At 42.2% G+C, this 27,046-nt stretch overlaps 4 protein-coding genes across 4 annotated transcripts; all 4 read left to right on the forward strand.

Annotated features, from left to right (window-relative positions):
• Positions 1 to 833: 833 nt before the first annotated feature.
• LOC133107432 (olfactory receptor 10R2-like) lies at positions 834 to 1,772 on the forward strand. Its single transcript, XM_061216419.1, has one exon. The coding sequence runs from the start codon at positions 834 to 836 to the stop codon at positions 1,770 to 1,772; it is 939 nt and encodes a 312-aa protein (XP_061072403.1).
• Positions 1,773 to 8,261: 6,489 nt separating this feature from the next.
• LOC133107433 (olfactory receptor 10J1-like) lies at positions 8,262 to 10,857 on the forward strand. The gene is made up of 3 exons (XM_061216420.1): positions 8,262 to 9,182; positions 10,211 to 10,311; positions 10,560 to 10,857. The coding sequence occupies exons 1-3, from the start codon at positions 8,262 to 8,264 to the stop codon at positions 10,855 to 10,857; spliced, it is 1,320 nt and encodes a 439-aa protein (XP_061072404.1).
• A 7,467-nt stretch (positions 10,858 to 18,324) lies between these two features.
• Positions 18,325 to 19,556, forward strand: LOC133107434 (olfactory receptor 8I2-like). Its single transcript, XM_061216421.1, has 2 exons — positions 18,325 to 18,462; positions 18,599 to 19,556. The coding sequence occupies exon 2, from the start codon at positions 18,612 to 18,614 to the stop codon at positions 19,554 to 19,556; it is 945 nt and encodes a 314-aa protein (XP_061072405.1). The 5' UTR covers positions 18,325 to 18,462; positions 18,599 to 18,611.
• Positions 19,557 to 25,631: 6,075 nt separating this feature from the next.
• Positions 25,632 to 26,579, forward strand: LOC133107435 (putative gustatory receptor clone PTE03). Its single transcript, XM_061216423.1, has one exon. It carries the CDS (start codon positions 25,638 to 25,640, stop codon positions 26,577 to 26,579), a length of 942 nt encoding a protein of 313 aa, XP_061072407.1. The 5' UTR covers positions 25,632 to 25,637.
• The last annotated feature ends 467 nt before the right edge of the window (positions 26,580 to 27,046 follow it).

Here is a 27,046-nt window from a genome sequence, read left to right on the forward strand (position 1 = left end):
TGAGGCCCACTACAGTGATAGCACAGAAACCCACACAGAACCACAAGTGCACACTGGATCCCATCTCTCACAGAAAGGTAAAACCCAATTACAGGAACTGTAACACTGCTTTGCAACAGATGGATTATACACATATTTCTGCTTTTTCAATTACTTTTCTCACTCCAGTGTAAATGAGTGTGCTTGCCAACTGTATGCGTTCTGCTGCATGCGTGTCAGCATTGATATACATTGTGACAGCAGAGAAAAGCAGAAACATAGCGGGGTTGTTTTATTTTTGGTGTGATAATGTTACTTCACAGGAAGAACCTGTGATATAAATACCAGATATACATACATGGTATGCAGAAGTTTGGGCACTGCTGGTCAAATTGGATGTGCAGATTGTACAAAAACATAAGACAGTATCTACCAACTGCATGCTAACTGCACTATTCTATGGATGGCTGCAGACAGAAGCGATGTTAACTTTAACCTTTCAGCATCTGGAAAAATGATTTACACTTGCATCTTGTGTGTTTATAAAGAGTAAATGAAAACAAGATCTTAGTTGACTTAGAGGCAGCTAAATTTCAGAACTATATTTTGACAAATAACCATGTATCCATCCATGAGGTAAACTATAATTAGTAGCTGTGCAGTGGTACTTTTGGGACATTTGTTGTACCCCCACTACCTTTATTTGTGAGATTGTATGAAATACAATGAGACGCAGATTGACAATTATAGAGTCTTAACCCTCTAGTCTAGTGTGAATATTGTGCATTATTCAAAATATCATATAAAGATTATTAAAACATTTTTTGTGACCTCCAGGATTCTCGAGAGGATAGATGGAAAATGGAACTTTCCCATCTAATTTCTACCTGTCTGTTTTCAGGGACTACGGATCCCTGAAATATGCGTTCTTTGCCTTAACGGCCACACTGTATTTTGTAATCATATTTTTCAATGTCATTATCATTGTGGTTGTAATCAGAAACAGAGCACTGCACCAGCCCATGTACATCTTTATTTCTTGCCTGTCAGTGAATTCACTGTATGGCACTTTGGGATTTTATCCAAGGCTCTTCATTGATCTACTTTCCGCTTTTCACACAATATCCCGTCCTGCTTGTTTCATTCAAATTATTGTCATTTACACATATGCAATGTGTGAATTCACCATTTTAACTGTAATGGCATATGATAGGCATGTTGCAATCTGTGAGCCCTTGAAATACAGCAGTATAATGACTCTAAAGGCCACTGGTACACTGGTAGCGATTGCCACCATATATCCCATGATTTGTATGGGCATGCTTACTGTACTGAGCAGTAGATTACCAATGTGCAGCAATGAAATACCCCGAGTGTACTGTGCAAACTGGGCTGTTGTCAAGCTCTCTTGCATTGCCACAACGATTCACAACATTTTAGGTTTTTTCATTACAGTAACAACAGTTTTTTTACCCTTGGTTTTTGTATTATATTCGTACATGAACATTTTGGCTGTTTGTTATAAAAGCTCCAAGGAATTCAGGAAAAAAGCACTGCAAACATGTCTCCCTCACATAGTGACTTTTGTCAATTACTCAATAACTATGTTTTGTGAGATCATCATAAGTCGATTTGAACTTGAGAATGAACTGCAGATTTTGGCGATCATTCTATCATTAGAATTTCTCATCATTCCCCCGGTTTTGAATCCGCTCATTTATGGTCTAAACTTACCAGACATACGGAAGAGAATTATTAATTTATTTCAAAAGAAAGACATTTTATTGGCTTAACCCTGGTTTTCTGTTCACTTTTTGGACACTTTGGTACTATTCACCGGGTCAAATTGACCCGGAATATTGGGATTTTAAAGCAGTACAGAAATAAAAAATGTGTCAAACTACTTACCAGATATTGTCTTTAACTTATTCCTAAACAATAGATAAAATATCTGATATATTTTAATACCTGCTAATTACCTCTGCTAGATCACATTGAACAATTATAGTGCTATTCGCTTTTGTGAAAAAGTAGTAATTCATGGAAGAAATTCACGATAATGAAGACATGGGTGGCATGAATCATGTTTATCTTGAGAAAATGCAAATGACACAAGGTTTTAATTTCTTGATGTTTAAAACAAGAACCAAATGTATCAGTTTTCATCACTCACTATGTGTATATGTCTGCATGTGTATACCTGCCTGCACTGGATAAAACAGAACATTGTGTGTGCATGCCTGTCTACACCCCACATGATGGACAGACTTTCAGTGTGTGTATTACAAATATAGGCGTATTTGTTGCACTTGCTCCATGTGGTCTGTGTCTTTATGTCCTCTGATAATCTTCTTCTGATCATATTGATGGATTATGGAAGTGCCCCTCAGACTGCGATGCAAATCACAGTTTTGTTTTGTCCCTCCCCAAATATGTGTGTTTGTACCCATACATGTGTCCGTGTGTGAATTTGTGTGTGTCTTTGCATGTATCTGTGTGTGAATTTGTGTATGTGTGCTTGATATCCACAGAGAAACTGAGAGGTGATTTTGAAAATAAATATGTTAAGGGAATCCTTATGGACCAGGACTAAGAGGGTGGATGTTGTGTATATGGGGTGGAGGTGGGTCACTAGGCTTGGGACATTTTCTTTTGGCAATATGTCTATAACATGGTGGAGAGGGCTGTGTGTCCATTCCATGATATATGCTGCAAATCAGATTCACAGAAAGGAAACACAAGTATGTGTGCATAGGGATGCACGTAAATATTCATGTGCATGTATGTTAAATTAGAGATTAATTTAGTGTGACGAGAAGAGAAGACCCACTTTTGGTTCATATTTACTATGATCTGTTAGGTTACACCTACAGTTTCCACCCTTTCATATTTCCCAGGTCCAATTTACCCAAACATTGGGTCAGGGACATAGATTTGTAAGGGGGGTGTAGCATGTTCTTTTACATGTTCTTCACAGAAAATAAGCCAAAAAAAAAAGTCCATTATTCCAACCAAATTACATGACTGTCATCAAATTTATCATTTTGTTTCCTCTGTCTTTATTGTAAAAGGTTGCTTTTTTGCCAATTTGAAATGACACAAAAATAAAATAGAATATTTCCCCAGTAGCTACTGCTCTGTGAGCATGGTCTTCATCAGCCATTTGGAGCATCACATACTCTGTCACACACACACACACACACACACACACGCAGCCTGTGACAAGAAAATCATCTGATGGGAACTTCTGCATGACACAAGATGCATATATGTATGAGGAGCAATATGCTCCTTCTTCTATTACTAATGGATCATTATAGCTTAAAAGAACTGTGTTCATACAGTTGACTCAGTGAATAGCCAGTTTGAGCCATTTTCTTCACAGAAATCCTGCAGCCCACATTCAATCTGCTAACACAAAAATATCTGTGCTAGCAGATTGAATGTAGGCTGCAGTTTTTTTCTGTGGAATTGAGTAGTCAGGAAAAAAAAGTATTTCCAGGAGCAAAACAAATGAATTCAAATTAACCCACTTGATTGGAGCGACTGGAGTTAAGGTTAAGATTTTGATTTTTCTGAGCATTCTTGTGAATGTTTAGCGATAAACCAATTAGAAGTCATATCCCTAGTGTCTGCATAGAATGCCCCGACATCTATACCCCTATTCCTCATCCTCAGACTGCTCTCAGTGAGCACTTTATTAGGTAGACCTGTACACAAGCTTGTTAATGCAAATATTTAATCAGCCAATTCATGTGGCAGCAACTAAATGCATAGAAGCATGCAGACATGGTCAAGAGTATTTTAGACCTTCTGGGATTTTTGGTACCATACAGGGTGGTTTGAGTATCTCAGAAACTTATTTTAACTGTGGTCCCCTGGGATTTTCACACATAGCAGTCTTAAGAGTTTGCAGAGAATGGTGAGAAAAACAAAAAACATCCAGTGAGCAGCAGTTCTGCGGGGAGAAACGCATTGTTAATGAAGGGCCAGCATCTCAACACACACACAACACGTCAAAACTCTGTGGATAGGCTACAGCAGCATAAGTCTAAAAAAATAGGTATAATAAATACCTAATAAGGTGCTCACTGAGTGGAATGTTTTACACATATGTGATGCAACAGAGTAAATGGCGCATCATGTTGAAGATCTCAGTTTTTTTTTAAAATATTCAGATTTATAAAACAGTGCATACGCATTGTGGTGGCCCGACCAGGGATCGACACATGAAAGGCAGTATTTTTAAATAATAATAATAATTTATTTATATAACACCTTTATACAGCACATTTCATACATATAATATTCATACAATTTTTCACAAAGATTATGAAATCGTATGTTACATTCTCATTTCTAAAGTATCGGCGAATTAAGGGACAGAAGTGGAATTTGAGGGGTTGCTGTTGGTTATTTGTATAAAGATACGCATTTTAGCAATACTGCATTGGCAGCTTGTTGTCCATGAATGACTGCAGAGCAGCTGATTGTAGTTTTATTTAGTGTTGCCACCAGTCCTGTAAAATATGACAACACCCCGTTATTTCAAAGTAAAAGTAGCGTTTACACAGACACGATTGATTCTGTAGCTAATCTGTGAGATTGATTAGCTAGGTTTTAGCTCCTGCTTTGAATAGACAACAGGCATTACTGTGTCGCCTACTGGCATCATAGCCTAGATGTTCTGACCAAATTAACTCCATACAAAACGTGTGAAATGTGATCAGTCTAAAGAAGCGGGATTTCAGTCTCTGCCAGAAGATGGGTGTGGTTGCTTCTGGCCTGACCAACAATTAGTCCCGAGTCAGTTTGAGTCTAAAACTCAATGAGATTTCCATCAACAATGGAAACCCTGTGGAGATTGTGTGATTTCAGGCATATAAAACACAAGGGCCAGTCCAGTGACAGCACAGAAATCCACACAGAACCACAGGTGCACACTGGATTCTGTCTCTAAGAAGAAGGTAAAACCAAATCACAGGAACTGTAACACTGCTTTGCAACATTGGTAAGTTCTTACATGGTTTATGTAGAAGTTACAACTTATTTCTTTTTCACTTGTTTCACTCCAATGTGAATTACCAATGTGCATTTTGCAACATCTGTGTCAGCATTGATGTACACTATGACAGTTGCTTTATTTCTGGTGTGAAAATGTTGAAATAATTCATCCACAGTAAGAACCTATGATATAAGTATCTGTCATATTATATTCAGTGGTATTCCCTTTTTTCTCCCAATTGGTAGCCAATTGTACCCTATCTAATCCAATTAGTGTTTTAGCTGGGGATACACCACTTACGACCCTGTTTCCTTGATGGCCCAGTCTCAGCTTTTGACAGGACCGGGAATCGAACCCCAGTTCTTGGTGTGCAACTGTAACGAACTGATGCCAGTATCAAGGTCCGTTACTTTAGCTGTGTGCCACCGCGGCTCCCAAAATAGATTTTCTAAGTGACCAATCTTTTGTTAGACTACTTCATAGCATGGATTTTGAGCAGCTTGTAAACAAACCAAAACAAACTTGTGGACAGATGCTTTAAAAAATTGCTTGTGGCAAATTTAAAGAACAAACATAGCAGCCTCTTTTCAACCCCTCCTATTATGTTAAGAGTTTATGACCGTGTTAAAGTATGTGTCAAATGACACATTTATTGGAATGTATGGCATGAACTAGTAATATTTAAAGAGATTTGGTTTCCCTAATTTTAACAATCTTTATCAGACAATTTTAATAAAGCGAGCTTACATTGACCCCAATGTTTGAAACTTTGTGTCTCGCCTTCTTACTGTCTCCAAAATTACTCACTTTTTAACCATAAATATGAAAGATCTGTGAGAAACCTCTCATTTTAGAGCCCAAGGTACAGCAAGTAAAAGTTTGGTTCCTGTATGGGAATTACACTTTCAACCCCTTCATGGTATTTGCAATAGACTTTGCAATAGATTTATTTTAAGGTGTCCCTACCAAACTCATAACTGTTCCATGGATGACATGCAAAACTGGTAATCACTTACTCCAAGAAGACACTTCTATTGGCTCCAATGTATTTTCATATGTGTCCACTTTCACTACCCTTCTTATTTAAAACAATATTTTGTACCATATACATAATCACATTCACTTAAACATACCCATTAACTTTACTTCTTTGTGCCTGAAATCCATAAAGAAATTAATAGAACTGCCTTTCAGTTTAAAGCTTCTTATGACTGGAACAGTTTGCCAGATCAGTAACTTCAGTATATATTTTTAATACCTCATTATTATCACTGCTTCAAACATCCTGTAGTTGTTTTCATGTTATGCTCGCTGGTTCCTGGATCCCCATCCATTTGTTTATGTGTCATGAGAGGAGAACTATTTGTCTGTTATGTCAGTTGTGTTTGAGCTGTCCAGTTTTTTGTTTCGCACACAGCCCTGTCTCCTGTCTGTTTCACTGTGTCCTGCCAGCCTCGCCTCCTGCTTGCCTCGCTGTTCCCCAGCTTCGCTTCCTGTTCTACCTTGCCGCTTCATTACCAATTTACACTCATCTGCCTGCCCTAAGGGTCCCTTCGCCTCGGTTACAGGACTTGGACTTCCTATAGATAAACCTGTAACTGTACTGGCTAACAGGGCTCGGGTGAACCTAATTTTGAAATAAAGTTCTATTTTAAATGTGATGCAGATTGGTTAGAAAGCGTTAGGGTGAGTAATCCTTTTTAGAGAGCTTTCAGCTTTTTGGACACTTTGGTCATGCTTTATAAAAACATGCTTTCATATATGTGAATACAACATACATGTGTCTGGGCAAAAGGATATGCAGATGTTTTGTATTTGGAGAGATCTGGGGACACTTGAGGACATCTGGGTACAGTTTTGGACAATTTGAATGCCTATCGACATCTTTACCATATTTTGTTGACTTCAAGTTTGTGCAAAAAAGTAGTTCTGGGTTGGTCCTTGACTTTGAGATACTGAAAAAAAAACATAGTTTTGCATTTTTTGTTTGTTTTGCATTTTAATGCATCTTATTTTCTTTTGTGTACTTTGTATGTAAATTCACTGCATACATTTGTTCTCAAATTCCTGAATGGTACAAGCCTCTTCTTTAATTTCGACCAAGTGTGTGCAGTAAATAGTTTTTGAGAATTTACACTTTTATAAGTGTTCTGTGTGTTAGTGTATCATTGTTTAGTATTATTTATTCTTGTAATTTATTAGTTTTCATATTTCATGTCTGGTTCTGTTTATTTTCATTAGTCTTTGCACTCGTCCTCCCCTGTTATGTCTGCATCTGAATGTTTTCCAGTCGAGTCACTCCCCTGTCTGCGTGCCCCACTATTCGGGTGGTTACGGTAGTTTTTGGGGTTCAACATTTTTTCTAAACTCGCGATTCTTACTTCCTGCTTTTTCTTGATAGTTAAATGTTGTAAAGCACTATTCTTACTAACCACTACTAATCTAGGTTTTGTACAGTACTAATCCGATTAATACACTTACTGTCTGTCTAACTAACTAACAATCACTTTTATTGGGTAGTTTAGAAATATTCACGTTACTAACTCACTAACGCATCTCTTAGCATTTCTGCGCTGTTCTATAACTCCGCCTTCCTATGCTATCTCTTATTACTCGTTTGTTTCAGCGAAGTGTTCGCACCTGTCTCTTAACTATCACTACGTCTTCAATCTATGCAGTCTACTCTCTAGTCCAGAGCCGTTTGTTTTACGTGTGTCTTTGTGAATCCAGTCCGCGTTTTTGTTTTCCCCCTCGTCATTGTCCCATTACCCTTTCATGTGTCTCACCTGATGTTTATTTGTTAGACCGCCCTCACTCCCATGCCCCGCCTAGTTTGTCTCATTCCCCTATGTATTTATACCTGTCCTTTTCAGTTGCACGCGGCTAGTTCGTCTTGTCCTGTTTCTGTTCCCGAGCCCTTGATTCCTTCCCCAGTTCTAGCCTCCTTGTTTCCTTGCCCTTGCCCCTGCCCTTGTTCCCGAGTCCTTGCCCTTGCCCTTGTTTATCTGGTTTTCCTGTTTTGACCCCTGCCTGCTTCCCTGGACTATTCTTTGTGTTTTGTGGATTTCTGTACCTCTGCCTGTTTGGACTGACCCCCTGGATTTTGACCGTGGCTTGTTTTGTGACTACGCTCTGTCTGTCCCATCACCTGTGAGTAAACTTGCCATTTTCCACACCCCTGTGTCTGCTTCTGGTTCCTCTGTCCTCCCTGCCGTAACAACAAGTTGTTTTGTGACCTCCAGGATTCTCGTGAGGACAGTCAGCACCTGCAAGACTAATGGAAAATGGAACTTTCTCATCTCATTTGTACCTGTCTGTTTTTAAGGACTATGGTTACCTGAACTATGTTTTTTTTGTCTTAACGGTCACACTGTATTTTGTAATCATACTTTTCAATGTCATTATCATTGCAGTTATAATCAGAAACAGAGCACTTCACCAGCCCATGTACATCCTTATTTCCTGCCTATCAATCAATTCCCTTTATGGCTCTTTAGGATTGTATCCAAGGCTCCTCATTGATCTACTTTCTGTCTTTCACACAATAACCCGTCCTGCATGTTTCATTCAAATTTTTGTCATTTACACGTACGGTGGAAATGAATTCACCATTTTAACTGTAATGGCCTATGACAGGCACATCGCAATCAATGAGCCCTTGAAATACAGCAGTAAAATGACTGTAAAAGCCACTGGTACACTGATAGTGATTGCCATCATATACTCCTTTTTTTGTGTGGGTACACTTACTTTAATGGGCAGTAGATTACCACTGTGTGGCGATGAAATACCACGAGTGTACTGTGCAAACTGGGCTGTGGTCAAGCTGTCTTGCATCGCCACAACGATTAACAACATTGCAGGTTTATTAATCAGCATTACAATATCTTTTTTACCTTTGGGTTATGTATTATATACATACATCAGCATTTTAGCTGTTTGTTATAAAAGCTCCAAGGAATTCAGGAAAAAAGCACTGCAAACTTGTCTCCCTCACATAGTGACATTTGTCAATTACTCAATAACTATATTTTGTGAGATCAGCATAAGTCGATTTGAACTTAAGGATGAACTGCAGATTTTGACAATCCTTTTATCGTTAGAATTTCTCATCATTCCCCCGGTTTTAAATCCCCTCATTTATGCTCTTAACTTGCCAGACATACGGAAGAGAATTATTCATTTATTTCAAAAGAGAGCCAGTACACTGGCTTAATATTTACAGTGGGAGAAGCAATGAATAGATGTACACAATGGACATATAACATTTAGTTGCTGCAAGGGTGACACCACAGGTTCTGTCCATGAAATCATTTCATTCCATTACAACATTATGCAATTCACATCTAATGTATAAGGCTGTTTTCTCTGTCTTTACAGCACCTATACAATTTTGTAATGTTTTAAATGACACAAAATTAAAATATATTTCCCCAGTAGCTACTGGTCAGTGAGCAGGGTCTGAAATGACATGTTTGGGTCACCTGTAAAAAGCAGATAAACATGGCTAATTTACCATAAAAAAAAAAAAAAAATGATGGGCCAAAAATATTTTCATGCATTATTTCATTAAAAATTATTTCAGTTTTTATTATGGTATTTCCTTGTTTAGATTTAAAAGATGCATTTACAAAGTGAGAAGATCGAATTCAAGCAATTAACCTTTGAGCGATTAACACTGTGTTCAGGGTAAAATAATGAATTTGAGGCATTTGGATCGTCAACAGAAATACAAATACAAAGTATGTGTCTCTGCATTGCAATCCAAGACATCACCCTCAGAAGTCTGTGTTCTCCAGAAATAAGGACTCCTTACCCAGACAACTTGATGGGGACCATCCCGAAATAAGGAATGCTGGATCATAAGAGCAAAACACACTGTTTCATGCAACAGGGGAAAGACTGACCTCGAGTGCCCCCAAACCATGTTTCGAGAAAAATGCTTCAAAGTTTTGTCGAGCGATGAGGCTAGGAGACTACTGACACTTGCCTAACGAAACTCACTGCATGGTGACTAATGACCGGTGACAAGCTGGCCAACCTCCAAACGATGCACAACTCTGGTGCACTTTGACATCTTGCATTTAAAAGCTGAAAGACATTTAGAGTTTTCAGCCATTTTGAAGTCATGGAAAAACCTTGAAAATACATCACATGAAACAGTTTGTTCAGGAAACATTATTATAGAGTATAGAGTTATACAGTTAATACTCATAAAAGTTGCAGTACGACGTCAACGACGTCTTCTGGGACATGATCTCCAAGTTTGTTTTTATGTACCTTGATCCATGTCCTGGAGAACCGGTTATTCGTCAAAGCCGAGAAGTGTGAGTTCCACTGTTCGACCGTCCATTTCCTCGGCTTTGTCATCTCCAGGGGGCAGAGAGAGGACCTCCGCAGTAGCTAATTGGCCTCCAACCACCAACCGTAAGTAGCTTCAACATTTCCTGGGCTTCGCCAACTTCTACCAGAGATTAATTCGGAACTACAGCTCTGTCGCTGTCCCCTGTCCACACTGATGTCCAGCAAAGTAACCTTTGCCTGGACCCCTGAAATTAACACTGTCTCCCTCAAGCACCCCTGTCCTGACTAAGACCAACACAGAAAAGCAGTTCACCCTCGAAGAGGATGCCTCCAACACCAGTGTTGGAGCGGTACTCTCACAAAGATCCCTGCACAATAAGGTCCATCCCTGTGCCTTCTTCTCTCATCATCTCTCACCCACAGAGCGAAATTACAGCATTGGTGACTGTGAACTCCTGGGAATGAAATTGGCCTTTGAGGAATGGCGCAATCTGTTGGAAGGAGCTGCCATTCCGTTCATCGTTTCGACCGACCACCACAGCCTGGAATACAGTTGGCCAAAAGACTGAACCCCGCCAGGCTCGGTGGTCCCCGTTTTTCAACCGTTTTCACTCTCACACTCACCTACCGGCCTCGATCCTACCAGTCAATGAAGAGCCGGCGCCCATTCTGCCTCCCAGTACCCTGGTCACCACCACACAGCTTGACATTGTCAGCAAAGTGGAGTAAGCCCTGAAGGGCTGTCCTGAACCCGACAACATTCCTACCGGCTCTTCATTCCTGAAGCGGCCCGATCTGGAAGTCCTGGAGTGGGCTCACACGTCTCGTCTTGCTTGTCATCCTGGGGTCAGCCATACGCTGGCTCTCCTGGCCCACTGCTTCTGGTGGCCATCTGTCAAACCTGATAAGACCAAATTCCTGTCCCGAGTGCTCGCGGGGGAAGTCCAGCAATCAGCAACCCCATGGACTCCTCCAACCTCGGTCTGTTCCCCTTCAATCCTAGTCCCATGTGGCATTGGACTTTGTTCCTGGTCACCAGAGGGATGTCAGTGGTCCTGACCATAGTGGAGCGTTTCTCTAAGGTCGTCCACTTTGTTGCCCTACCCAAACTTCCCTCATTCAAGGAAACTCGGACCTCAGTTCTCCGGTCAGTTTGGAAGGGGTTCTGCACATTCATCTGTGCCAAGGCCCAACTCTCAGGATTCCAACCCCAGACCAACAGTTCACCAGTTCATAAAACAGAACTTTTGTGACTCATTTTTGTACTTCTTTGTCCCATACTGTGGTAAGTGACATTTCCCTTGCTATGTGGATTGTAAAGGAGTTAAAGGTGCTATAAACACTGTGGTGAAAGTATGAAAATCCACACAATCCCTATGAAGAAAATATACATTTGAACATTATTTAATTTGCTTTGTAGCCGGAACAAATCCAAGCGCTTGGCACAGATGGTGACCGAGCCAGCCAATCAGAACAGAGGTTCACTGCTATCAATGGGCCTTAATGACAGACACTAAAACAGCCTGTTCTTGGTAAAGCTAATGAGAGTCGGAGAGTGGACATGTAAATCTGGATTGAGATTATGTGGTTTTAATTACCAAGAACATCTTCTTATGGATATAATTATGCATTGCCGTAAATAAAAGAATCATATATTTTTCTTCAAACCTGAGACGGGTGCGTGGGGATTGGACCCAAAATGCACGACTCAGAAACAATGGGTAGATAAAGTCCCGTCAGGGCTTTATTCGGGACGAATCCCAGGAGAGTGGTCAACACAAGCAAAGTCCATACACGTAGATCCTGCCAAACAAACAGTAAACAAACAAAAAGCATGGTGCCGAGGGAAGAGGCAAACTCGTAGTCGGTAGACGTGCAGGGAGGTTCGGTAACAGGAGAGCTGTCAGCGAGGCAGAAGTACAGACGGACGGCAGGCAGAGGCGTAGTCGAAGGCGAAGCAGAAGTCGAAACCATAAAACAAACAGCGAGGCAAAGGTACAAAATCGGTAGGCGAGGACGTGGTAAAAAACAAATGATGGTCAGCAAAACAGAAATCAATAATCGGTGGTCGGTAAACAGGCTTGGATCGTAACGTGTAATCAATAACAGTAATAATGCTCAAGAGTTGCGTTGTAAACAAGAGGCAGACAATTTCGCGACGAACAGTAGCGCGACTGGGATATAAATGCAGGTGTAGACAGGTGTAGACAATTAGTTTGAGCGCAGCAAGGAAATAGAAAACAGGTGCGATGGATGACAATTCTAACAAGGTAATTAGTAATCGTTAGTAAGAAACCTATCCTGTCCTAGCATTAGTAAATTAGTAAATGACATGCACGAGAAACGTAAGGTAACATGAACACATGATTAGTTTGTTAGTTCTACCCAATCGTGATCTAGCATTAGTAGTTTTAGTAAATCGACAAATGGAAACAATTAGGGTGGGAATCACAGAAAGAGAGAGAGAAAAGGCGGAACGCAAGGTTTGCGGAAAGATATGTAAAAGTGTATGTTTAAACAGTAACCAGTCTACGTAACAATAAACATAAATCAAAACATAACACAAAATGAAACTAAGACTATAACCACTCAACATAACAAGGTAATATAATAGTAACGAAACATAACTAGACATGACGAAAAAATAAATCGTAACCAGAAATAAACTAAACAACATGACGCACCTAGACTAACATAATACATGATAAGACAATTACGAGACTAAGACAAAATGAATAAACATAAAACATGGCAAGACAGACCTAAAACATGACAGGACCCCCCCCCTTAACGACCGACTCCTGGCGGTCCCTTGAATTTGTCAGGGTGGTCACGATGGAAGTCCTTGATCAACGTTTTATCTAGGATGAGACTGGGAGCTACCCATGAACACTCCTCAGGGCCATAGCCCTCCCAGTCAACCAGATATTGCACACCACGGCCCCTCTTACGAATGTTCAAAAGTCTTTTCACAGTAAAAGCAGGGTGGTTATCAATGATGCGGGGGGGAGGGGGTTGGGGATCGGGGGGACATAGGGGGTGAGAAGATACAGGTTTAATACATGAAACGTGGAATGTGGGGTGAATCTTAAGTGAAGCAGGGAGTGACAGTTTGACAGAGGATGGGTTAACAATGCTGTGGATCTTAAAGGGGCCAATGAAGCGGGGTTGCAGTTTGTGAGATGTGGCTTGGAGGGGAATGTCCTTAGTGGACAACCAAACGGAGTCACCTGGTTTGTAGGCTGGAGCTGGAGTGCGGTGGCGATCAGCGAAACGCCGATTACGGTCTGCCGTGCGTAAAAGCGCGGCCTCGGTGTCCCTCCAAAACTTGGCACATCGTTTCATGTGGGTGGCGTGGGAGGGAACAGCGATCTTGGCTTCTTGGTCGGGAAACAACGGAGGTTGGTAGCCAAGAGAGATCTCGAAGGGAGACTTTCCGGTGGCGGTGCAGGGCAGGGTGTTGTGCGCATACTCAACCCAGGTGAGCATCTTGCTCCATGAAGCCGGATTCTGGGCTGAGACACAACGAAGTGCGGCTCCCAAATCCTGGTTGGCCCTCTCGGTTTGCCCATTGGACTGGGGGTGATAGCCGGATGAGAGGCTGGCCGTGGCACCGAGGGCCAGGCAGAAAGCTTTCCACACTTGAGAAATGAATTGTGGGCCCCAGTCGGATACAATGTCTGAGGGGATTCCATGGATGCGGAACACTTCTTTTATTAATACGTCCGCGGTCTCGTGGGAGGTCGGTAGGGGGATGAAGTGGGCTGCTTTACTAAAGTGATCCACCACGGTGAGGATGGTGGTGTTACCTTCGGAAGGTGGAAGTCCGGTGACAAAGTCAAAGTCCACCCCAATGTGGCTCCAGGGTCGGCTGGGCACGGGCAGAGGTTGGAGCAGACCAGCAGGGGCTTGGTGGGAGGCCTTGCTTCTGGCACAGGTGGTGCATGCCTTGATGAAGCGCCTGCTGTCAGGAATCATGGAGCTCCACCAGAACTTCCGCTTAAGCACCACCAAGGTGCGGGTAAAGCCGGGATGGCAGGACAAGAGGGACAAATGAGCCCATTGGAGCACCTTTGTCCGAGCTGATGGAACATAGAGACGTATTCCTGGATGGACCTGGGATCGACCTGGGATCGGGTTCCTCCCGTAGAGCCCTCTGGATAACTGCCTCGATCTTCCAGGTTACGGATGCGACAGTGCAGGAACCCGGGAGGATGTTCTCAGGTGCCTCACGCTCAGGACAGGTGTCGAATTGTCGGGATAGGGCATCTGGCTTGACGTTCTTAGAACCTGGGCGGTAAGTGAGAGTGAAGTTGAACCTCCCAAAGAACAGTGCCCATCTGGCTTGGCGTGAGTTCAGTCTTTTGGCCGTCTGGAGGTACGCCAAGTTCTTATGGTCGGTCCAGACGATGAAAGGCTCAGGGTGCACCAGGATAGGGGTGGCAGAGAACAGTCTCTTAATCTTTACAAATGCCCCATCAGCTTCGGGGCCCCAACGGAATGGCATGGCAGTGGATGTGAGCTTGGTGAGGGGCGAGACAACTTGGCTGTTTGATCTTACGAATCTGCGGTAAAAGTTGGCGAATCCCAAGAAGCTTTGGAGTTGTTTCCGGGTGGAAGGTGTAGGCCAGTCAGTGACCGCTTGAATCTTCTTGGCATCCGCCCTGATCTGTCCCTTCTCCAGAATGAAGCCAAGGAACTCGACCGTGTCGGTGTGGAAGACACACTTCTCCGCCTTGACAAACAATTTGTTCTCCAAAAGTCTCTGGAGAACTTGCCTGACGTGAATCTCATGTTCCTTGGCATTGGTGGAGTAAATTAGAATGTCGTCCAGGTAAACAAATACGTGTCGGCCCAGTAAGTCCCGAAGAACATCATTGACCAACGCCTGGAACATGGCAAGTGCGTTAGTGAGGCCGAATGGCATGACCAGGTACTCAAAATGTCCCAGGGAGGTATTGAAAGCGGTTTTCCACTCACCTCCTTCTCGGATACGAACCAGGTGGTAGGCATTGCGTAGGTCTAACTTGGTGAAGATCGTGGCATCGTGTAGAGGGTGAAAGGCAGAGTCCATCAATGGCAGAGGGTATTTGTTCTTTATAGTAATGTTGTTAAGTTCTCTGAAGTCAATACAGGGACGCAATGAGCCATCCTTCTTCTGCACGAAGAAGAATCCGGCACCCACAGGTGAGGAGGATGGGCGAATCAGTCCATTGGCTAGGCAGTCCCAGATGTATTTCTCCATGGCCTCTCTCTCAGGTCTGGAGACCTTGTACAGACGGCTTGAGGGGAGTGTGGAACCGGGTAGCAGCTCGATGGCACAGTCATAGGGTCTATGAGGGGGAAGCGTCTGTGCCTGTGTCTTGGAGAAGACCGTGCCTAGGTCATGGTAAGGGGTGGGCACCTTCTCCAGGGAGGGCTTGGGGATTTGTGGTGGGTTGGGTGCACCCTCTGCTGGTGCAGGAGCGGATCGTAGGCAGGATTGGTGACACTCAGGACTCCAGGCTTGAATCTGGCATGAACTCCAGTCAATGGTGGGGTTGTGTCTCTGGAGCCAGGGTAATCCCAAAATGAGCTGGTCGTTAGGGGACCGGATGACATGGAACTGAATCATCTTGTGGTGGTTTCCAGAAATTATCAGTTGAATGGGTTTGGTGATGTGGGTCATGCGGCAGAACGTCTTTCCCTCCAATGACCGAGCATTCTCGGGGTGGGGTAGTGGGAGGGTTGGAATGTCCAATTCCATGACCATCACTTCGTCTATGAGGTTTGCGTCAGCTCCAGAATCCACCAACGCGTTAACCTGGATTGCTCTGTTGGGAAGTATCAACATGGCCGTAAGCGTGGAGCGATGGTCGTTCCTGGCAGCCCCTTCATATCTGTTGAGCACTTTCACCTCAACAGATGTGGCAGAGTTCTTGGACCGGAGGGTGCAACGAAACTGGGTGTGTCCCAGCCTCCCACAATAGAAGCATGAACCGGTTGCTCTCCGACGTGTCCATTCCTCAGGTGATACTTTCATGCCTGCACGGGAAAGGTCCATGGGTTCGACTACTTCGGCTAGCTTCTCCTCCGGTCGAGAACTTGACCCTTGCCTGGGGTAAGCCTGGGTGGGTGGGACCTGTCTCTCAGTCCGGCGTTGTCTGGCACGGTTGTCCAAACGGATGGCGGCACGGACGAGTGGGTCGAACTGGATGATGGGTTTGAGACGTGCCAACTCGTCCTGGAGTGCCTCACTCAGACTGGCCAGGAACAGGTTTGCCAGAGCCGCATCATTCCAGTTGGCGCGGAAGTCAATGGAATGGTCCGCCGCAGTTCTCCTGCCTTGGCGAAGGGCGATCAGACGCTGGGATGGCTCTTGGTCACTGGATGCATGCTGGAAGACCTTGCGGATCTCCTCGGCGAACTCCGGGTACCGGGGAGGGAATGAACCCCCGGAGCTGTCGCCCAGTCCAAGGCTCTCCCCTTTAGTAATCCCATCACGTAGCCGATCTGGCGGTCATCGTTGTTGTAGGTCTGAGGTTGCTGCTGGAACACAAAGTCGCACTGGAGCAGGACGCCTTGCATCTCTCAGGTTCTCAGCCGAACCTCTCCAGGGGGGGTTGTTGTGGCTCCCGGAATTTCCAGGTTCCCATGGGGTTGGAAGGTGGAGGTGCAGGCGGGTTGGCAGGTTCTTCCAGTGGGTGTGGCTGAACCGCAATGGCGAGGCTCCTCATCTCCGCATACAGCTCTCGAATCTCCAGACGAAGTTCGGAGATTCCTTGAGAGTGCTGCTGGATGATGGCGCCTTGTTCCTGGAGGGCGTAGAACATGGCAGTTGAGTCAGCCGGGTCCATGTTGGCGAAATTGACATGTAATTGACATGACATTGACAAATTGACATGTTACATGAAAGACATGTAAAACGAAACTAAGACGATAACCACTCAACATAACAAGGTAATATAATAGTAACAAAACATAACTAGACATGACGAAAAAATAAATCGTAACCAGAAATAAACTAAACAACATGACGCACCTAGACTAACATAATACATGATAAGACAATTACGAGACTAAGACAAAATGAATAAACATAAAACATGGCAAGACAGACCTGAAACGTGACAAAACCAACTGTTTTGACTCATGAGACTCAGTTTTGCATACTTTGGGAATATAAGAATCATGTGGTGAACAGACAGAAAAACAAGTAGTCTCTTTTGCTTGCTGCCTTTGAATTGTGACAAACTGAAAATGACAAAAATACTTTCAAACCAAGGAAAAGGCAAATCTGACAACCACAAGTCCAGGGAAAAGGGCAGGCAAAAATCAATAGAAGAGAGAAGAGGACAACCCACCACAGGAATCAGGTAGCAACATGCCATTTGTAAAGCAAACAGGTAAAAAGCCCTCTTGCCTTTTGGCCTGAGAACCGGACCTTTTATTTGGCCCATAATTACGTAATGGACCACAGCCACAGTAATTATGATATCTGCGGCCATACCAGAGAGTGGGGCTGGTGCTTACCCCCCAGTGGCCAGCGCCCAAATTCCTCTGCAGAGGTCTCTTCAGGAGTCATTTTCTACTCTGAGATGGACATAAAATGTACTTTGTGTGTTCCCCAGATAGCCCTGTTCCCGCATTCTCCACCACTTTGACAGCTGTGGAAGGCCCTTGCTTCACATAATATTGTGCAATTAAAATAGCAATGAAACTGCAACATGACTTCTTTTTTTTTTGGTTGTGGTTGGACGTTATGCAATTGCTTTCAGCTGCGTCAAGATAGCAATACACCACCAATTATCATAATCGCACCTCACATTAAAAACACCCAAATGGGCACATGGTAATTTGCCTTTTTAACACCGTAGACGCTGGACGGGAAAATGACAGCTGCATCTGTCTGAAACTAGCAAAGACCACCACATTTCGCAGAGTCCAAGATGGAGCCCATATTCTGAGACTGGATTTTTGGTCATGTGGCAGAGTACTGAAGAATCTGTTTTCCTATAGGCCATCACTAAAGTTAAGCATCTGTGTGGACAGTGATTCTCTCCTGTCTCATGCAATAGTTTTCTCCTGTATTACGTCCATGGTCTCACTCATTTCCTACGGTAGCAGTGGGTATAAAAAGCCCTGTTCATCTGAGATATAAGAAGCACACTATGAGAGGAGTTTACTGGAGCAGGGTAATTATGTATTTCTAACTCTGACATTCTAACAAGAACATTAAGAGAAGTTTAAGAAAGGATTGATTTAAGCTTGCAATGATGTGATTCACGGAAGCATCAGACTTCAACCTTCTCTTCCACCCATTATCCTCAGATTTTCCCTGACAATGGAATTGAAGAATGCTACTGATGTCTCACTGTTCACTCTTTCTGGATTACAGGATGAAACAAAGGAAAGAAAGTATGTTCTGTTTTCTGTGACTCTGTTTTGTTATTTTCTTATTATGCTCATCAATATGACACTAATTGTCACTATCCTCCAAGAGAAATCTTTACACGAACCTATGTACATTTTCCTGTGTAATTTGTGTATTAATGGGCTGTATGGAACTGCAGGATTCTACCCTAAATTCTTGTATGACCTACTCTCCGAATATCATCTGATCTCATACACTGGGTGTTTCCTTCAAGTGTTTGTGATCTACCTCTCTGTTACATGTGATTTTTCCATTTTGACAGTAATGGCTTATGACAGATATGTTGCCATATGCAAACCGCTGGAGTATAATGCTATCATGACCTGGCAGACTATTGGTAAATTAATTGTGATTTGTTGGTTTCCTCCTTTTGTCTGTGAATGCTTAGTGGTTTCTATGAGTAACAGATTAACCTTATGTGGGTCAAAGATAGATAAACTCTACTGTGAGAACTGGTCCATTGTTAGACTTTCTTGTTATTCAACGACACTGAACAATGTGATTGGGTATGTCATAATATTGACATATTTGGGTCATGTTTTTTTTATCTTTATTTCTTACATTGAACTGATGAAGACCTGTTTAAAGTCTGCAGCAGGCAGACGTAAATTCATGCAGACATGTTTGCCACATTTGTTTTCATTGATTAATGTGACAGTTGCTTTGTTATTTGATCTGATGTACAGTCGATATGGTTCGAGAGATATGCCACAGGGTCTACGGAATTTAATGGCATTGGAATTTCTGGTTATCCCTCCCATTCTCAATCCTCTAATTTATGGAATACAGCTGACTAAAGTTCGGGAGGCAGTGTTAAGACGATATACAAAACGCAATAGGATAATTGTTCAGTAATGGCAAAAAATTCAGTTAAAATATGTTCTGTTTATGGCTTCCTTTTAAAATCACAATAAAATGTACATGTTTTTCAACCCCTTCTAAAGAGTAGGTACCATGTTGTAATGTGTAAAAAAATGTGTTTGCACAGCATAATCAGGCTGTATTTTAGTGGTCTAAACTGGAGGTAAAAATACTGTATAATCACTCTGCAATGGGTTCTGCATGGCATTTTATTTTTTCATACAGAAAATGCCATTAACTGCAAATGTCAAATGCAGGGTGTACTTTTGAATCACCAAAAGATAGCTGACAAATAAAGTAGCAGGATAAGAGGGTACAGATGTGTAGAGATAGCACTAATAGACAAATTATTATTGGAGCAATTGGGTGCACACAGCAAATGCAGCTGCAACTGCATTAAGCCACTCGTGTCATTGTATATTATTAACTGTATGTTATTCTTTTGTGCATGGGAATCCCAGGAGATTAGCAGCTTCTAAGGTGCTGGCAGACAATTGGTAAATGAATTGTGATTTGTTTTTTTCCTCCTTTTGTCTATGAATGCTTAGTGGTTTCTATGAGTAACAGATTAACTTTATGTGGATCAAAAATGGATAAACTCTACTGTTAGAACTGGTCCATTGTTAGACTTTCTTGTTAGTCAATGACACTGAACAATGTGGTTGGATATGTCATAATATTGACATGTTTGTGTAATTTGGTAACTTAGATCAAATTTCTTCCCCATTCTGATGTTTAATCTGAACAACAGAACCTCTAGACCAATGTAGCATGCTTTCATTCATTGAGTAGCTACAACATGATTGGAAGAAGAGATATTTGCTTTTACAAGCTGATATTTGCTTTAACAAGCTGCTTTATTAGGTAGACCTTTAACAAGGTCTACCTAATAAAGTGGTCACAGTGCATATATCCATGCTGAAATATTTTCTTTCTTTTGGCAAGCATGGATCAAACATGCAGTTGTATCTACAGTATGAACAAAAGGGGTGAATTGGTGTTGACAGACACATGAAAACAAGGCCAGGTGACCCTCGTTTAGCCAGACCCTGATGTAACTAAGGGGCAGTAAGTGTAGCAGGTACTATATGGATTGACCCATGCCTGTCAGCAAGTGGAACTGGTTCCTCTCTCACTTTTTTTAAATTAATAATAAAAATATATAACATTATAAAACAGCTCTCTCATGAAACCAGAAGTGATGTTAAATGTAACTCTCATTTACTACTACATTTACTTCCACCTTTGAAGCATTTCCATCTCAGTAGGCTACTACTGTACTACTACAGAAAATGTGTTTTGTGGCTTTAAGTGCATTGCATTGTGGTAGGGCACTTTCTAGTAGCTTTGAGAACAAACAAGCCCGTAAATAAATACCATCTGCATCACGGAAGCCATGCCGTCTGTCTCTTCACTCACTTAACACAGCGGAATGAATGGACATTTTATGAGTGGGGTTACTTCTGAATTTGGCTAGGTATCACCACATTCTAAACCTGGAGTTTCTAAGTCAGTTGAAACTTAAATAAATAATGGTGATTTAGAGATTATTAAATTTAGCTTTAATTTTGAATTGGAATTCATTAGTACTGCTAGGTTCATTAGTACACCGGTCTTTCCATAGATGTGTCTGTGACACATACACTGATTATACTCTAATCATTATGCTTTTTCACAGTCTCATGTTACCTAGTGCTTTATTTTTTCTTTTATCATTTATTTCAGATTTTTCCCTTTTTCTCCCAATTTAGTAGCCAATTGTACCCCCCTCTATTCCAATGAGAGTTAGTGTTAGATACACCATCCACACCCTGCCCCCTGGCGGGCTGAGGAAGAGCAACACGCCTTCTTCAAGCCGTCTCATCTCTCTAATCGTGTCCGTGATTCCGAGGCGTCCAAGGTGCTTTTTGTGCGGCGATCAGCTAACCCTGGCAAGGGCCTCCCTCTGGTAGGGTAGAGCAGCGAGCCAATTAGGCTGCTCCACATGAGCCGGCCAAACTTGGCTTTTGCAGGACCGGGAATTGAACCCCGGTCCTTGGTGTGCAACTGCAGCTAACTGCAGCAAACTGCAACCACAAGTCTGCTGTATCTTAGCCTGTTGCGCCACCGCGGCCCCGTTACCTAGTGGGTCGATCAAATCAGATGCTGACCAATCAGCAGTATGTGACCAGGTGCATTTAGAGGCAGCGTTGTCTTTTTTACCTTTTTTACCTGTCAGCGTCGCCCCAGGTGGTAAATCCTTTCACCGGTGGTACAAATGTCCGGCACGGTTTTGAGGTGAGCGGTATAGAGGGGTTACAGCATCTTGGTTTTATCACGTAATACCTTGGATTGTGGTGCTGTGTCTCTGTATTTGGAACTTCCATAGGTTTTCCTTTGGATTTGGGTGCACATGTGTCATGAGCATGTTGGGCCTGAGTCCCTCCTAGGCGGATACCACCACCCTCGTGGTCACCCTGCCACCTTGTAGGTTTATGATGTAAGTTACATTGTATCCCTTGTTCGTACCCACCAGATTGAGGTGCACAATTACGCAGGTGGAGTATTCCTTTTTCTTATTGTTTCTGGTCTTCACTTATTCACAACTATGGAAAATGGTAAATGGTTGGCCTTTATCCAAGCGCTGTACAATTGATGCTTCTCATTCACCCATTCATACACACACTCGCACACCGACGGCGATTGGCTGCCATGCAAGGTACCGACCAGCTCGTCAGGAGCATTTAGGGGTTGGGTGTCTTGCTCAGGGACACTTCGACACAGCCATGGCGGGGGATCGAACCGGCAACCCTCCGACTGCCGAGTGACTGCTCTTACTGCCGGAGCCATGTTGCCCCAAGTGTCTATGATTATGATGACACTGTTAAAGGGTGAATTTACATTTCTGTCTAAAATAAGGTGTAAGGCCTTAGGTGGCGTAATCTGCATTATACACTCAGGTTTCGCTGCCCGGTCACAAGTAACATTCAATATAAAATGCCCATAATATGTATCACTGCAACAACAGCATTTTTTTTTTTTTAACCAATGTAACGTTACAAGCAATATACTATAAAGTTTGTTAACTTCATGTAGTGAGGGAAAAATGGAGCTTTAGAATGTAGACTCCTGTGTGTGCACGTGAACTCAACAATACATTTCTCACAGAAAATGTAGTTTGTCCACTTTCCTTCATAGTAGTGCTGATAAAACTTACAAGAAGTAAATGCAAGTGAGTTGCTGGCCTTAACTGGTCCCCATATGAGGTTAGTATGATGCTAGCATAAGCCAATAGCACTCACTCATACAATTAGCTTTTTAACAGTACCAAAACTTTGTCGCACCATGCATAAACAGCAAAAGTCCCACAATAGGAACGATTTAAATATGTAAAAGTCATATACAAGATGGCAGTGCTAACATGGTTAACTGCTGCGGTGGAAGATATACAGTGCATCCGGAAAGTATTCACAGCGCTTCACTTTTCCCACATTTTGTTATGTTACAGCCTTATTCCAGAATGGAATAAATTCATTTTTTTCCTCAAAATTCTACACACAACACCCCATAATGACAACATGAAAGTTTTTTTGAAATTTTTGCTAATTTATTAAAAATAAAAAACTAAGAAATCACATGTACATAAGTATTCACAGCCTTTGCTCAATACTTTGTTGATGCACCTTTGGCAGCAATTACAGCCTCAAGTCTTTTTGAATATGATGCCACAAGCTTGGCACACCTATCTTTGGGCAGTTTCGCCCATTCCTCTTTGCAGCACCTCTCAAGCTCCATCAGGTTGGATGGGGAGCGTCGGTGCACAGCCATTTTCAGATCTCTCCAAAGATGTTCAATCGGATTCAAGTCTGGGCTCTGGCTGGGCCACTCAAGGACATTCACAGAGTTGGCCTGAAGCCACTCCTTTGATATCTTGGCTGTGTGCTTAGGGTCGTTGTCCTGCTGAAAGATGAACCGTCGCCCCAGTCTGAGGTCAAGAGCGCTCTGGAGCAGGTTTTCATCCAGGATGTCTCTGTACATTGCTGCATTCATCTTTCCCTCAATCCTGACTAGTCTCCCAGTTCCTGCCGCTGAAAAACATCCCCACAGCATGATGCTGCCACCACCATGCTTCACTGTAGGGATGGTATTGGCCAGGTGATGAGCGGTGCCTGGTTTCCTCCAAACATGACGCCTGGTATTCACGCCAAAGAGTTCAATCTTTGTCTCATCAGAACTCCAGACGGGCTGCCATGTGCCTTTTACTAAGAAGTGGCTTCCGTCTGGGCACTCTACCATACAGGCCTGATTGGTGGATTGCTGCAGAGATGGTTGTCCTTCTGGAAGGTTCTCCTCTCTCCACAGAGGAACGCTGGAGCTCTGACAGAGTGACCATCAGGTTCTTGGTCACCTCCCTGACTAAGGCCCTTCTCCCCCGATTGCTCAGTTTAGACGGGTGGCCAGCTCTAGGAAGAGTCCTGGTGGTTCCGAACTTCTTCCATTTACGGATGATGGAGGCCACTGTGCTCATTGGGACCTTCAAAGCAGCAGAAATTTTTCTGTACCCTTCCCCAGATTTGTGCCTCGAGACAATCCTGTCTTGGAGGTCTACAGACAATTCCTTTGACTTCATGCTTGGTTTGTGCTCCGACATGCACTGTCAACTGTGGGACCTTATATAGACAGGTGTGTGCCTTTCCAAATCATGTCCAATCAACTGAATTTACCACAGGTGGACTCCAATTAAGCTGTCGAAACATCTCAAGGTTGATCAGTGGAAACAGGATGCACCTGAGCTCAATTTTGAGCTTCATGGCAAAGGCTGTGAATACTTATGTACAGATGATTTCTTAGTTTTTTATTTTTAATAAATTTAATTAATAATATATACATTAAAAAAAAAAAACGTCTTTCTTGTTGTCATTATCGGGTGTTGTGTGTAGAATTCTGAGGAAAAAAATGAATTTATTCCATTTTGGAATAAGGCTGTAACATAAAATGTGGGAAAAGTAAAGCGCTGTGAATACTTTTCGGATACACTGTACCCTGTATATTTGCCACCTGGTGGTGGTTGTGTGAAAAGCAAACCCTAAACCACGATGGATTATGGGCAATCTTGCTAAAGATGACTTCTCTGCCTGTTACAGGCTGAAATGCAACAAGACTGCCCCTCCTACTGCGCAATAATTTTTTCCCAGCCGGGCATAATTCTTACCGCAGAAACAAACCACCAAATGAAACATGAAATCACAGTATAATCCTTCTTCATTAGATTCATCTACAAGCCCAAATCCTTATTTTAGTGGTCATTCCTAGCACTTGAAACTTCCCTTTTGGTTCTAGTGTCTAATGCTTATAATGTAATGTAATGTTTGTGCAACATTGTTTTCCCTCAGCTGCAAAGTTTTTGACCATACGAGCACCAGTGCAACTGGAAAAAAAAAAAAGTACAGCCCTGCTTAAAATGCACCTATTTAATGTTTTCTGCAACAAAAATACTATTTATAATTCCAAGTGTAGAACATGATTTTAATGTTTGCCCCTGAAATGTTGATATTTCTCTACCAAAAATAACACCAGAAAAGAGAGCACCCAAAAATATGTTTTAGTTTTTTACATAGTCCATCACTAACCTGTGTGTTTATGGCTATATTTTACATGTGCAGTATGAGACATGGAATCTCTCCTGTCCCCTGGCAAAACTTACTTTTCTTATGCATAGTTTTCTAACATATTACGTCCTAGGTCTCCCCAGTGTTCATGTCATACTGTAGCAGTGGTTATAAAAAGCCCTGCTCAAGTTAATCTGATATAGGAAGAAGCACACTAGGAGGGGAAGTCACAGGAGCAGCGTAAGTCTCATTATTTATTTTTGGTGACATTTTTCAATATGGTTACATTAATTGGTATTAACTAATGTAGTTGTTAAGTAACTGCATTACACTCACTGAACACTTTATTAGGAACTTTATTCCTGCAATTACCTAAGGATTTGATGGATTGATGTGAATGCATTTCAGATAATGGCTGTACAAATATGTATTAAATCATTGGACTTAAATATTCTCTCCCCAGAATTATCTGCTGATCTTACCTACAATGGAAGTAAAGAATGCAACACATGTGTCACTGTTCACTCTTTCTGGATTACAGGATGAAACGAGGCAGAGCAGATATGCCATTTTCTTTGCAATGTTACTTTGTTATTTTCTGATTGTGATTGTCAATGTGACACTAATTGTCACCATCCTCCAAGAAAAAACCCTCCAAGAGCCAATGTACATTTTCCTGTGCAATATGTGTATTAACACATTGTATGGAACTGCAGGTTTCTACCCAAAATTCTCTTATGACATACTCTCAGAACATCATGTGATCTCATACGTTGGATGCATCATACAAGTATGTATGATTTACCTCTCTTTTCCAATAGATTTTAATATTTTGACAGTTATGGCTTTTGACCGATATGTTGCGATATGCAGACCACTGGAGTATCATTCTATCATGACAAGCAGAAATGTTGCTATATTAGTCATATTGTGTTGGGTTCCCCCTATTCTCTATGAATGCCTGATCATTTCTTTGACTTACAGATTAACTTTATGTGGGTCACATATTGATAAACTCTACTGTGAGAACTGGTCCATTGTTAGACTTTCCTGTTCTCCAACAACAGTTAATAATGTTGTTGGTTTAATTATAATAACAGCATATTTGTTTCATGTGTTTTTCATCATCCACACTTACGTTAAACTGATCCAAACATGTTTGAAGTCCTCTGATGGCAGACACAAATTCCTGCAGACGTGCTTGCCGCATCTGTTTTCACTGATTAATGCAACTGTTGCGTTACTCTTTGACATGTTGTACAGTCGATATCGAACAGAAAATTTTCAGCAGGGTCTAAGAAATTTTCTGGCTTTGGAATTTTTGATTTTCCCTCCAATTCTCAATCCCCTATTTTATGGAATACAACTGACTAAAGTTCGAGAAGCAGTATTCAGGAGATATAGAAGACAGACTCAAGTGATTTTTTAGTAATGATAAAGAAATATTAGTGATTATAGTCTGTTCTGCATATGTCAGTTCCTTTGAAGCCATAATTAAGGCAATATATTTTAGAACTTTTTCTAAAGCCTTCCTGTCAGCTTTGACCAGTCTGGTCATTCTCCTCTGATGTCTCTCATTGACAAGGCATTTCTTTCTGCAGCACTGCTGCTCACTGGATTTTTTTTTTTTGCACCATTCTTTGCAAACTCTGAAGACTAGTGTCTGTGAAAATCCCAGGAGATCAGCAGTTTCTGAGATACTCAAACCACGTTGTCTGCCACCGAGAATCATTCCACTGTCAACATTACTTAGATCACATTTTTTCCCAATTCTGATGGTATGTATGCATCCATACTTGAGAGATATCTGTGTATGCATATACAGTGGGGTCCAATAGTCTGAGACCACTTTGGAAATCGGGGTTTTTTCATGTAATCTTGGAAATAAAGAAAGTT

Source organism: Conger conger, chromosome 13 (assembly GCF_963514075.1).
Source record: "Conger conger chromosome 13, fConCon1.1, whole genome shotgun sequence".
NCBI lineage: Eukaryota > Metazoa > Chordata > Actinopteri > Anguilliformes > Congridae > Conger > Conger conger.